The 13784-nt window shown below is 36.7% G+C and overlaps 2 protein-coding genes and 1 long non-coding RNA gene across 3 annotated transcripts; 2 read left to right on the top strand and 1 right to left on the bottom strand.

The window, feature by feature from the left end:
- The first annotated feature begins 598 nt into the window (after window positions 1–598).
- Window positions 599–2730, top strand: LOC116174386. Its single transcript, XM_031492304.1, has 5 exons — window positions 599–919; window positions 970–1115; window positions 1162–1380; window positions 2010–2297; window positions 2348–2730. The coding sequence occupies exons 1-5, from the start codon at window positions 727–729 to the stop codon at window positions 2435–2437; spliced, it is 936 nt and encodes a 311-aa protein (XP_031348164.1). The 5' UTR covers window positions 599–726; the 3' UTR covers window positions 2438–2730.
- A 5140-nt stretch (window positions 2731–7870) lies between these two features.
- Window positions 7871–9183, bottom strand: LOC116174802 (ubiquitin carboxyl-terminal hydrolase isozyme L5). The gene is made up of 4 exons (XM_031492793.1): window positions 8979–9183; window positions 8865–8928; window positions 8324–8815; window positions 7871–8273 (listed from the first exon to the last, which is right to left on the bottom strand). The coding sequence occupies exons 1-4, from the start codon at window positions 9052–9054 to the stop codon at window positions 7937–7939; spliced, it is 969 nt and encodes a 322-aa protein (XP_031348653.1). The 5' UTR covers window positions 9055–9183; the 3' UTR covers window positions 7871–7936.
- Window positions 9184–12613: 3430 nt separating this feature from the next.
- LOC116173738 lies at window positions 12614–13029 on the top strand. Its single transcript, XR_004145979.1, has 2 exons — window positions 12614–12885; window positions 12938–13029. It is a non-coding gene; the product is annotated as an uncharacterized LOC116173738 (long non-coding RNA).
- The last annotated feature ends 755 nt before the right edge of the window (window positions 13030–13784 follow it).

Raw genomic sequence — 13784 nt, 5'->3', positions numbered from 1 at the left:
ATCTCACCAATCGTGTAACAAAACTTGAATCTTTCATGCTTTCATCCCACTTCTGACGCTGTAGGGGGTCCTGCTTACTAATACAATAATCAATAACAATATTCAATAATGTTTATTAAATAAAATGCGGGGAACTGAACCACACAATGTGACTAATACAACACAATTCCATCAAACTGAATATAGTCAACCTCCTGCATGCAACTTAAAAATACATTCTACCAACTATACATAAGTACCAACTTAAACTAAAGGCGCGTAATTTCAAAATTCAAATCTTAGTTTACTAAATAGTATATTTTAGAATATTAGTTTTATGTAAACTATTACATTTATTAGTTTAGATTTTAGAATACTAGAAACATATGGTTTACGGTCAGTCTCTGTGAATCACCCTGTACAACATACGCCTACTGTCAGCATATTACTGGAATTTGACATCAATTTTGCTTAAATTGTTGCTTTATTTTTTCCCACGTCCAACAGTAAAATCAATTTGTTCATTACATTTAGCTAAATAATCTCGCAATTAAATTAATGAACAATTTTTGTCATAAAAGAATTTTCCAGTAACGCACTTGCGCATGCGTCCGCATTCATTTATTTTAGTTCCAAATGCCGTAGAGGAAACGGCGGTAGTGAAAATCCCAAGAGGACGCCAACCGCCATTACTAATTTTAGTAATATTTCTTACTTTTGGTAACTTTAATTTATTTGGCGGGTGAAATGGAAAATCAGGAAGACGAAGAATCTCACCAAAGTTCCCACGGTATAGACGTAATTCAAGTACACTTCAGTCCGACGTACCAAACCACTTTGTCCACATCGCATCAGCAAGCGGAAACTATCGGAAATATTAAAGGAAAGTATTACAAGCAAACGTACAGAACAGCATGGGAAAATATGCCGGATTTTAGAGGTAAATTACTAGGGGGGTTAAAGGTGGGAATGTTAACTTGATGTTACTAGGATGGCTCCGAGGTGTACAAGGAGAACCTACCCGAGCTTACTGTATGTACTGTCAGAAAACGTTACACGCCCATCGTCTCAGTCTTCTTAAACACACCTGCACGATAAGACATCAGAAGGCCGCACAAATACACAACATCCGAAAGGTAAGGTTGCGTATACATTCCTGATTTTATATCGAAGCTTGTGTAGAATAAGGAGATGTCGCAGTCTCAAGAAATTCATATAAGCGGTGCCAACACCACTGGCGAGCACGACGGGCTTAACGCCGAAGAGGAGGCAGAGACCATAGTCGAGTACGCCGAGTTTGAGGACAGCCTTGCCGACGACGAGGAAGGCGAACACGATGAGGATGTGGAAGATGAAGAAGAGAGCATGCCTTTGGATGCTATGTCGACCGAAGTATCAAAAGTGAGTATGTTTAAAAATAAGTGCTTACGGTAAACAAGCAGATAACATTGACCTGTTAATACATTACTCAGTGATATGAACGACATTGACGTGGTTAAGTTTAATAACAGATTGTCTGTTATTGAAAATCATTTGAACGCTTCAACTGTAAGTTTTTATTACTATTTCCATTGACTTTGCGTCTATTTGATTTAGAATTGTGAAGTTTTTTTAATGCCTACTCAATACAGGGTGTTGGTATCTGATGAATAAATAATTTAAGATTTTGGCAGTTGGCATTATCATTGAGTTGTCAAATCCAATAAATATAAGCGACCTCTATTAGAAAGATTGCAAATTACATAAGGAGATTACTTATATACAATTGTTTTTCCTGTAATCACAATCTAATAATAAGGCAACACAAATCGGTACTTATACCTCGACTTTATACACTAAGTTAAGGCTCTCCCCTTGATGAGAATGCGACAAGTACCAAAAGATATGTTCTGTACAGCATCCAAAGACCAGGAGATTTGGAAAACACTTTTAGATGTAGATGTGTTATATTTCCAATTAAACCTACTTTCCTTATGTAATGTACATAAAATTATACTAGCACTAAACTAACGGAATTAATACAATTTCAGCAATTCCGTCAAAATATACCCATTACAATGGCTTCGGCCAAACCGCCAATAACAACTCACGTATTGGATACTTCAAGAGGTACACCTGTAACTGGTCTACAAGTGAGCTTATACAAGTTAATTGACGGCCGGTGGACGTACATCAACGAAGGCGTCACCAATTCTGATGGTAGATTTGGAAACTTCTTGGAGAGGTCGGATTTTACGCCGGGGCGCTACAAGTTGCACTATGATGTTGATAGATTTTTTGAGGCGAGAAAACAGGACACTTTGTACCCGTTTATTGAGGTGCATTGACTTTGTAAGTTTAGGACAGTTAACCTTTATGAATTTTTCAGATTGTCTTTGACTGTAGAGCGCCGAACGACCATTACCATGTGCCTCTTCTGCTGAGTCCGTTCGGGTACACCACATACAGAGGAACTTAACCGCCTTCAGCAATACACTTTAAGTTAGATTAAGTATTGTACTGACTCACTTATCTTTCAGTTTAGTTTAAGTAATGGGATGGGATGATCGCTGTGGTTATTTCACTAATTCTTGAATAGTCTGGAAACCCTTTATTCGCCATTTCAATTAGAGAAAAATGTAGGATTCCTCAATGTTTAATTGGTTGTAATACATTTTATACCTTAAAACTATAGTATTTATGATTTTGTACGATGTAATACCAATGATGAATTAATTATAGAAGTAAAATAAAAAATGTTCTTATTGAAAATTCAAATCGTTAATCTGGGTGGAAACAAATATAGAGAAGCAGGAAAAAGTGAGGTTATATATCTCGTTCAATCACAACTTTATTTTAAAGCCTATGTAATCCTATCAGAATGAGGCAGAATACTTTCATAAAGTATTTGAACACATAACTACTTTTGCGTCCAGCACGAGGAAATACTTCGAAAATAAATACTTTAAAAGATCCATTATCGTGAATATGTAGCTTACAAAGCTGGTCAGTATTGATTGTAAATCAATTACTATACTTTGTAATTTAATACTTGCGACGAACTTCCCCCTTAGCTCGTGCACGAACGGTATTCTAAATGATGGAAAGCACAATTATTTCAAGTTCATTTAATTGTCGAACAATAATATAATTGTACAATTCAATTATTACACCGGGGACGGTCGGTCGGTCACTCGGGCGCCACCAAGACTTAATCTGCACCCCCTAAGTCTTGGGAAAGGGGCGGTCTTGTCGGACGGGGTGGAAAGCCTCCGGGTATCCTCTAGTGGAGAACGGAATCTACCAGGGATCGGTAAGAGTTCACCACAAAATGGCGGCGGTCACTTCCGGATTTTCTAAAACAAAATATGGCCGACGGTAAATTTCCTAAAGGGAATAAAACAATAAATCAATTAGCGGTGTCTAGGGGAAATAAAAGCGGAAAAGCAAGGAGAACAGAATATAATGAAGTTTAACGGAACGGTGGCAAAAGGTTACGGTTGTGCAAAAAAGGGAAACTCAAAACGGTAGTGAAAAGGAAAGGACAACGGCTTGACTTACGGTCGCTCAAACGGTAAAGCGGTAAAACAAAAGGGTTTCGGTGGATTCGGAATGATACGGTTTCGCAAACTAGAGAAATCAAAAGGCGTACTTACAACTCGAAAGTATGAAGCAGAAAAGATCCCTCCCAAATTGAGCATTTTCCTTTTAAAGGAAACCAATTTTGGTAGAAGTGGAACAGTGAATTTCCAAAATAGGGCGGTGCTCGCACCGAGCGCGGTAGAAAATAATTCGGTTTTTAATTAATTGAGGCTCCTGTGATTACCTTAAAAATCTGGGACAACTTGCAAACAACTAGAAAAATTAGAGCGGCTCTGTGGACACCTCTCTCGACGATTTCTGACAAGGTTTACTACTGCCCATTAACATGGCATTAATTAACAGCGCTTACCTAATTAAGCGTAATCAAACCTAAGTACTCATCACTCCAATCTGCAACTAGCTCCTTTGGACTTTTTCTTCTCAAACGGCGCTATCGCTTTAACACTCTTATCGCAACATGCAGGCATACGGACGGGACTGCAAAACTTGTAAACAACTCGATTTGAACTCGTTCTATCCTTGATTTTACTTATTATGGGAATCTAAAACATCTTATAAATAATTAACGGCGCTGAAACCAAAGAATATTAATTGCCCCTCATTTTCGCCAGGACAACATCCTTCGGTGGTTACAAAAAATAACGCGGTCTCCTTGCGTAACGAAGCCCAAACCAATCGTTACATACAGGGTGGTCTTTGTAAACGGCAAACTTAATGGAGAAATTCCGGGTGCTTCGTTACATACTTTAGGGACGAAGTATTTGTAATAATATATTTATTATGCGAAAAAATACCTACAGACTTTCAACAATGGATTCAACATAGCATAACATCATTCAAAAACCAAACGTAAAAAATTCGTCGGAGGGGTGAACCACTGGTGAAGTGTGGTGTACAAGTGTGATGAAGTCCGTGAAGTTCATATGAAGTTTTGGTGAAGTCCATGGAATATTGGTGAAGTACTGATGAAGTTCGTGAAGTACTGATGAAGTCCATGAAGTATTGGTGAAGTTTAAGCGAACTATTGGAAAAATGCATGAAGTTGTGGGGAAGTTTATAATCAAATCCGTTAACAAAAATGTAGTAATTCAATTCTCGGTTGTAACTACTATGCAAAATTAAATTTCTGCGAAATAAAACTGAAAGGTAAAAGTATGTCTATATTTATGAATGACTATGTCCATTTCTACAAAATAAAAGGACAGTTACACAGGCGACAGACGCCCTGATGAGACAGCAACTCGTAAGACGTATTTTTGTGTGCAAAGATCGTAAATTGTTACCTTTTTAAAAATTTAATAAATCCTTTCCCTTATTTCCATCAGGTTCAGGTAGCTAAATAACACTTCCATAACACTTTTATTAGGTATATTTATTAAAATAAAATCGACAGACGGAAAATTTGTCACGCGGATAGCGGCTTTTGTTTTCCTTAAAATTTCAGCACCCTCCACAACTTAGTAGGTACATCAGCCCCTCCCAAATCAAGTTCCTGGCCATTGTATAATGTCAATCCGGAGGTCAATACTATCCCACAAAGAACTTTCTTGAAAATAATCCCCTAAAAAGGATTAAGAGTTGTGGGGGAAGTACTTATTGTGTTCAGCCTGGTAATATGTTACAATACCTTTTACAAGACCTAAGCAATATTTTCCCGCTTATTTTGTTTGTTGAAATGAAATTTTTAAAAGAAGAATTGGACACCTTTACTTATATGGTATAAAAAGCCAGATATCGAATCTGTTAATAAACGTTATATTTTAACAGGACCCATTAGAATTAATTAGGAAGTGAACCATTTCGAAATTCAGAAATTTGATAAGAAAATCTTATACAATCTTAACAAGTAGAAAAGGTGCAAAACTCCTGTCTAGATAAAGATAAAGGGCAATTTTTAAACCGAAATTGCTTAGTTATCGATATTAACTTTCTTAGTAGATGATTAATATGGGGAGGACATTCAAAATCCTTCGACAACCCCGATTGATTTTGCCTTTGAGAGTACTTTTCTCCGATAAACCGTTTTCGAGGATATTCGCTCCACAATGGATATATTTCTTTAAGACGTCCCAATCGCCCTTTGTGGGTACCCTCTTTCGACATTATATTTGTGGAGCTATATGGGAATGTATCCAATTACGGTAAGGAGTTGAAGAGGAGGACTATGGTTTGTAGAAATTAATTCCTTTCATTAGAGTACCATATAGCATTGATAAGGGGCGAGAAAGATGAGCGATAGTTGGCAGAGAACGGTTCCTGTCGTTGAGAACTTTAAATAGAATATCATGACACCCCCCCCCCCCACGTACTGAACTCGAAAAACAGTCGCGTGGTAACGTTATATTTTGTACAAACCAATTTATTTCGATGAGACAATAAAGGGTGGAACGTGTGTACTCCCCCTCCCCCATTTTCAAATTTTTTACTATACCACTAAAGTCATGCGTATGCAAAATCTGAGACCAATTGATGGCTGTATGTAAAAGTAATGTACGTTTTACTTTTACTTTCAAAAACAGCATCTCAGGAAATAATTGATGGGAGGCTACCTCCCTTAAGACGGCGAAATTTGATGGCCGTCTGGCACACCTTCAAGGTTATACCTTTAGGGCTCCCTACTGCACAAAATTCCAGGACTCTAGGACCATTCCCCTAAAAGTAGTTCACAACCGCAGAAGTGGGTCCGGACGAACGGGCAAAACGCAAACAATACCACATTTTTTTAAATTTCTTAAAAACTTGAGTCAATTCAATTTCGTATATGTACTTACCTCGATGTATAAACAAAATATATATATTTGTACTTTGTACTATACCGTTTCGTTTTTTGTTATGCCTCTATTATCAATATTATTATTAGTAATATTATTATCAATACATTCTACATCTTTTACTGCTTTGTTTTAATTGCAAGAACGCTAGAAAAAGGGTAGGATGATGGGATTTTGCCCAGTGCAAAATATCAGTGGAATTCATAAAGTATCAGAGAAGTCCGTGAAGTTTTGGGTGGAATATATGAAGTATCGTGAAGTCCGTGAAGTTCGGTGAAGTATTGGTGAAGTCCTTGAAGTAGGTATTGGTGAAATACGTGAAGTATGAAATTTGGTGTACACGATTTGGCCTAGCGATTTACCCCTCGAAATTGTCTAAATCATACAACTATCCACGCACGCGATTGTTCCTGAATTGGTTTCACATTCAAGTGGAAATCAATTCTCATGTTTTCACTTGGACAAAAATTGTTTGCGGTAGCAAGACCAGAAATTTCGCAGTCTACTGTGTACTGTTGAGAAAATCTAATTTCATTTTTCAGTAAAAGGAGGCTATTGAGAGGTTCCACCCTGTATATAGAACCTACGCTGATGCACACATTTTTGAAAGCTGGCCACCACGCAATTTTTATGAGGGGAAAACTTAGACCATATAGTACATGGACTGCTAATTGTAACTAAAATATGGTCAAGGACATCGCCTGGGTATGTGAGTTTCAGGGTAAACGAGTCTGTCCGAAAAGACGATTTGAGACTGTCAACCTATAAATTAACAAACGTCAATTAATTAATCGCCTAGATATCCCAAAAAAAGCAAACTTATTCTTATTTGTGGACGTATAGCAAATAATGAAGAGCATTTAAAGCTTCCCGTACTAGGCGGTTACTATAAAGCTGCTCTTTAAGCGATCCTAGTGGTGTTTACACTTTAGTTTACCCTGAGATTCACATACCCACGACTACAGTGCCCTCTATCCGTGACCATCCATTTTGTATTGAAAGCATAGGGCGAATAGCAGTCCATGTACTATATGGTCTAAGGGGTAAAAGCTCTCTGCGCCAGTTGGAGAGCACTAACGCGGGTTGCACTTGGTACAATCACGAAAGTATCGCTTGTAAAAGTTTGTTATTTAATCCAGGTAGTAATCTTTGCATTTGTTTATAATGTACCTATTTGCGTTTTGTATGCAGCATTTTATCATTTTGTGTTTCAATCTTTGATTTTGAAGTTGACCTGATTTAACCTAAATGCAGATTCATGTATTTGATACCGTTAACTTTTTGTATAGAATCGAGTTCATTTTTGGTGTAATGTTTGCTTACACAATCTTCATAATAATAACAAAAATTATAAAACATTATTAATTTAAACCAGGTTGTGTCCCTATTTAGACGAGATTTTCGGGAAAAATGAAAATTTACCGATTTCATATCTGGCAAACACTCTAATTTTTCCTATTATGTATGTATTTAGGTGTTTTTCTTTGACAAAGCTGTTACTTTTGCTAATTACATAAGCCCCAAAAGGACCCCCGAAATTCAGGTTCTGCCTTTGGGCTACAGCAACGTTTTATTAGGCACAATAACAATTCAAGACATTTTTTTTAAGACATTTTACTTTTTTGCTTCTTTAAAGTTCTCTCCTTAGCTTTCTCATACAATGGCATAAGTTTCCCTTCCTTAGCTAAAAGTTTCAAAATTTCAACAATTAAAGGTAAATAATTATGCTTTCTTCTTATATTTTCAATTTGGTATTGGCGCTGCTTGTTTTCCTCTTCTTCAATTAGCAACCTTAAGCGCGCCAATTCAGTCTGCTGGCCGTCCGTCTCCATGCCACTATCTTCGACCTGCTTTTGTAATTGTTGAATTTGTCTGTCGTACAGCATTTTTTTATCAGACACTATCGCCATTAAATTAAAATGAATTTCTCCTTCACTATACCTATAAAATATCAATAAAAATCGTACCCAACTCACAACTTATCAACTAACTTTTGTATCCGTTTATCAATGATTGGCCTTACAAAATCCGTCCAGTCAGTATCAGCTGGAATGGGACCCAAATCGAGTGGGCCGGGCTTGAGGCCGTCCAATTCGTATAGTCGTCCGTCTATTGGTATGTACCCCACATAATGAAACACATCATCACTTTTTGCCGTCATGGAATTGTCAAATTCAAACAAAGTTTGACGTGCGAAGGAGTTATGTACCGATCTAATGACGGGAGAATTGCTAATCGTTAAACCCTTCATGTTTGCATCGAAACCTTGGCAAAAATCTCTAAGTTCCGTTAATGTCGTGCCTAATTTCAAGTCGGAATGGCGACAATTCAGCAATACACTGAGAATGGCTTGAGTGGCGCAGGCATTTTCTATAACTTGTTTCGCAAAAAATATTTTATCCAGTCTGCTGTCTTGTACTATCGATCCCGAACATTCGTCATCCTTGGCCCATTTAAAAAGAAATATTAATCCGTGAATTGGTCTGTAAAATAATGAGTGAGGTTATGTACCACAACAAATATCAAATATACTTCAAATTTTCAAATTGTTCGCCATCTAAGCTCCATAATTCTTCTACTTGGACACCTTTTACGCCTTAAAAAAGAGTGTAACCGCCTTGAACTGCTAGAATAAGGGATGCTTACCAAATTCTCTAATTAACTCGCTGAAAACCCCAGGATCACTTTCAATTAAACACCAATTTCCTGCAGGTTCAGACATGATTAAACTTACACTGGACTTCAAAGAAAAATTCGCTGCAAGTACACTTAAATAAAGAAAACTAAAAATACAACAGACTGTTCTCTTTTTAGGTTAGCGTGATTGTACGCAAAATGAAAACGAGAACCACCAACCAAAAGCGCTTAGACATAAAAATCCCTATATAACGCTTTCGCATACAGGGTAGGGCATTGAATTTATAACTATGGGGGGTAAGAAATAGAAATTGGATTGCAGGTTGCTGATGCTGGTAGTCATTTATCTATTTATTATTGTACAGGCGAAAAAGATTAGATTAGAACGATATTTATAAATTCAATGGGTTGGGTATTCAAACTTCAAAAAATTCTCGTCAACTTCACAATTTGTGAACTTAGATCATGTTTATATGATCTAAGTTTGTGAAGGGGCATCTACATTCTACTCGTATATTTCTGTTAGCGGTATTTAAATAACAATAGGTCAAACATCTGTAGTGTACTCAACCCCCAGGTTCTACACTTAACTTCACACTACAAGAACACGGAAATAACGTCAACCCGGCAACGTTTAAAAATGGCCACCCGAATGACTATTCCCTCCAAAACTAAACAAGATCCCGCTTAAATTTGAAAAGTAGCACGTGATAAAACATCTAAGGGAGGGCCCTCTTACGTTAGTTGTAGACAACGCTTTGACCTGAAGCACAGTAGGGAAGGAACTTTAAATAAAACACTGACGGCCGGTTGCAGGAAAGCGAATTATAATCAGTCCTAGATTATTTGTCAAATCCGAGTTTAAACAAGAATTTTGACATTTGATTGGCTACCTACTGCAATATAAAGCTAATCGAATGTCTTAATACGGGATTAAACAATAATCCTGGATTATTTTTTTGTGCAACTGGCCGTGAAATTGTGAAAAGTTTGTTTAATAATGATCGTAGTTATTATGATTATATAAGCCCGGAAATTTAGTTGATGTAATATATACAAAGCAAGCAAAGCCAAAAGGTGTCGTACTTTCGCAAAAATAACTGCCAAGGGTAAAAAGAGTACGACGTAAGAAAAACCTCGCAGTTTGATTAATACAGTCCAAAAGTTTTATTAACAAAATATCTTGTAAAAGTTTAAGCAGTAGTTAACAAAGATAGTAAATGCATATACACCAAGTTGGTTACACTCCAGGTTAAAAGCAAGTTTTTGGGAACAATGGGTCAGGTAGGAGCAGGTACCTAAATTCTGACAAAGGGTTAAGAGTACATGATGTGACTCATTTGGTGCAATAATGTCCTTTTGTTAAAAGCAAGATGGAAAATTACATGGCCTTGTAGGCAAATTTAACTAAAAACAAGATGTGGAAATTATTTGAATCACCACTCATTTATCGCACATAGATTCTAAACTGAAGAGCTTTGATTAGCGTAATCTCGCTACTGCAAGTAGCCCGCCCCTGGTTTCGGGGTTTCGAGCCTAGTTGGATGTCAAAGACAATCACGGAATTAGGTGTCGTACTTCAAATTTTGACTACAGCTTTTTTACCACCCCCATGACTGCTTCATTCACGGGGAAAATTGTTAGTAACAAACAACAAGTCCGTACATACCTCAAACGAATCGGTAATTTCCACATATTAAAATAAAATTATCAAAACTTACATGAATGTTACTTCAGTTCCAAGACCAAGTAATCAACATCAATAAACATAAATTAAGCAAACATTACATCAAAAACGTAAACAATTACAAACAATAGCATAACGGTATCACACACGTGATTCTGCATTACGGTTAAACCAAGTAAATTTCAAAAATAAAAATTGAAACATAAAAAATTTAAAATGTGGCATACAAAACACAAATACGATATAAAGAAATGCAAAAATTAATACCTGCATTAAATAACGCAAAATAACAACAAACATTTATGGAGCGAGACGCGTTCACGACCGCCATTCAACTTTCAAGACAAGATGCCAAACGTAACCCCCGTTCGTGCTTTCTAGGTGGCGCAGGGAGCTTCTCCCCACCTAGAAATTGCATGGTTGCCAACTCTCAAAAATGTATGTGTCGTCGTAAGTTGTATATACAGGGTGGAACCTCTCGACGTATTCTAAACGGCCCTTGATGTTCCTCATTGGGATAACTGAAAACGCATTAGTTTGTTCCATGTTTTATATTTAATATTATTTATTATGCCTTGTTGAAACAAATTGTTTTACATAAGACACTAAATATAACTACCTATTCACATTGATTTCAGACCAAGTACGCCATCAAGAAATAAAATACGCGCGCATTCTCACCTGGGTATAATTTTAATCATCTTGAGCAATCTTACCTCTACTTAACTCCTCCTCTTAATAACTCTTTGGTAATAAGTACACACGTACTCGGTCTACAAATATGCCTATACACACAGTTTAAGCAAACAAATCGAGAGATTTTTACTTCTACATGCACATGTATAATATATTGTTAAAAAATATGAATTTACCATGTTCTCTAAACAGTCATAAAAGATAATCTGTAATCTATAAAATTTTGAGGTAAAATGTATTCCAAAAATATACTTACAATTATCGAACATTTTACGTCTATGAAGAAACAATCATTATTATTAGTAACATTAAACATCATCCAACTTTAACAGAAATCTTAGCTTGCAAAAAGAAGCTTTTGATATGGTGGAAGCATTAACACTGAAGCTATATGGAATATTTTAGTCACAACAATTTCTGTTCAAGCTGGTTATATGTAATTTTGTTGAACCATATGATGAAACGTCACCCTGTAGTAAGACTAATTTTCATGAAGCCACCAAACTCTCACATAACTCCTCCGCCTCCTACACGAAATTGCACCCATTTTTGGATCCAAACTGATGATTGATACTCATGAGTTCACAAACCTTTACAATTAACAAAACCGAAATTGGACCCAGAGTTGTGTTGGACCGATGTTTCTTGTTTGTTACTTATACTGTGTATAGCAGTAGGTATTTTCGAGTGACATAAACATAAAGAAAAGCAAAAGCAGAAAGTTTCACATTCAAAAAATGTATTTCTCTAATTTAGTGAATACCTACACCCAATTTTTACCTTTGTCTACCCTGCAATAATTTACATTTAGCAACCTCAGGAAAAAAAAAGTAAATAATTGAAGTTTTAGTAGAAATGCTGTGCTCCCTGCTACCCCGCTTGTGGGCCGTATTTGGCGGTATGTTGCGCCCCCTACTGCACGTCATGTGCACCCTGCCATCCGACGGTACAAATATTGTTCTCAATTACCTAACTTAAGTAACTGTTCGTTATTTACAGTGCTAGCATCGCTACGATTAGACCCCATTAAAAGTCGAGGCAATTTTGCAATGTACTTTATATAAATGAGGGTTTAGAATTATTTCTTGTGTTCTTTAGTCTAATGACTGTAATCAGTACCTAGGCATTCTAATAAAAATTAAGGACAAAGGTATATTTACTGACTGAGAGAGATTATTATCGTCCTTGAAAGGAATTACGTCCTAACAAGGTAGGATTGTTGTTTCCCCAAGTATGGGTTGCCATTTACTGTTTGATGACAGATGATCTGATTAACTGAAAATTTAAATCTCCTCATTTGTTTCTGTTCTTATAGCAACCATAAACAAACAAATAAAAATTTTGGCAACACACAAATTTTGCTCCTTAAATTCTTTGTAAACTTCCAACCCAAGAAGAAATATGCCTTGCTCACCTTGCTGTGCACCCTGCTACCCATGTTTCTACCCTGTTTGCGCGCCATGTTATCCTGTCTATTGCGCTCCGGTTGTGTGCGCACCCTGCTGCCCCCCTTGCGGACCCTGCCCTCCTAAGGTAGTACAAGTGCTATTTTACAAATTCCTGCTTAACCTTTGAATTTTTGTAGTGCTAGCAATGTTACGGAGTGGATTCTTCAGTACATTTTAGAGACTAAGGCAATGTAACAACATAAATTAATAAATATTTGCAACTAGAAAAGTTTGAATTTTAAAGTTTTTAATTTCCAAAACCCATGATGCCTCACGAAATGGATGTCGGCTGAGACCAGGAGCGAGTTTCTGGTTCGAATCCAGGTTTGCACATGGAAGTTTTGTAAGTGTACATAGTGTTCATTGGGTTGGTATAGCAGTGGTATCGGATAACACCTTGCTCACTGAAAAATAACGGTCAAAAGTAAAATAAATCGACTGGAGAGTTACGCGAAAAATCTGTTTGTATGATCTAAGAAAACAACCCATTTTTAAAATGCAGATAAGTGGTTTGTTACCTAAAGAACATAGGAGATTCAAAGTTAAAAACAAAATTTAATGAATAGCTACGTGGTATATTTAGGAAAGTGATCTTAAAGGTGCACAGATAACTATCAAACAAGGAAATGAAACATACAGTTACCAGGAAAAAAACTTTAAAAGTAGTTCAAGAAACTTTCTCAAAGTTTGCACCTGCATTTTGTAGAATGTGAAACAGCACCCCATGACTGTTCGTCGAGAATATGACATTATAGTAGGTATTACCTTTGAATGTAATAACCTGACGGCATACCTCTCGGACTTCTCTTCTAAACAAGAATGGCACGCGGCTGGTTTTATAACTTCGCTAAAAATTCAATTTCAGTGCACTTAAATAACGGTAGAAAAAAATTCATGGAGAGTGTACGTGATCGCTCGCAAATTGGTTTCAAATCTAATTTTTAACGCAGCCAAATAGTACGTTTTGACTTACGAACTTAAAAC

This window comes from Photinus pyralis, unplaced genomic scaffold (assembly GCF_008802855.1).
Source record: "Photinus pyralis isolate 1611_PpyrPB1 unplaced genomic scaffold, Ppyr1.3 Ppyr1.4_LG6, whole genome shotgun sequence".
In the NCBI taxonomy this organism is placed as follows: domain Eukaryota; kingdom Metazoa; phylum Arthropoda; class Insecta; order Coleoptera; family Lampyridae; genus Photinus; species Photinus pyralis.
The sequence above is the reverse complement of the archived record's forward strand: the minus strand, read 5'-3'. Positions and strand labels throughout refer to the sequence as shown.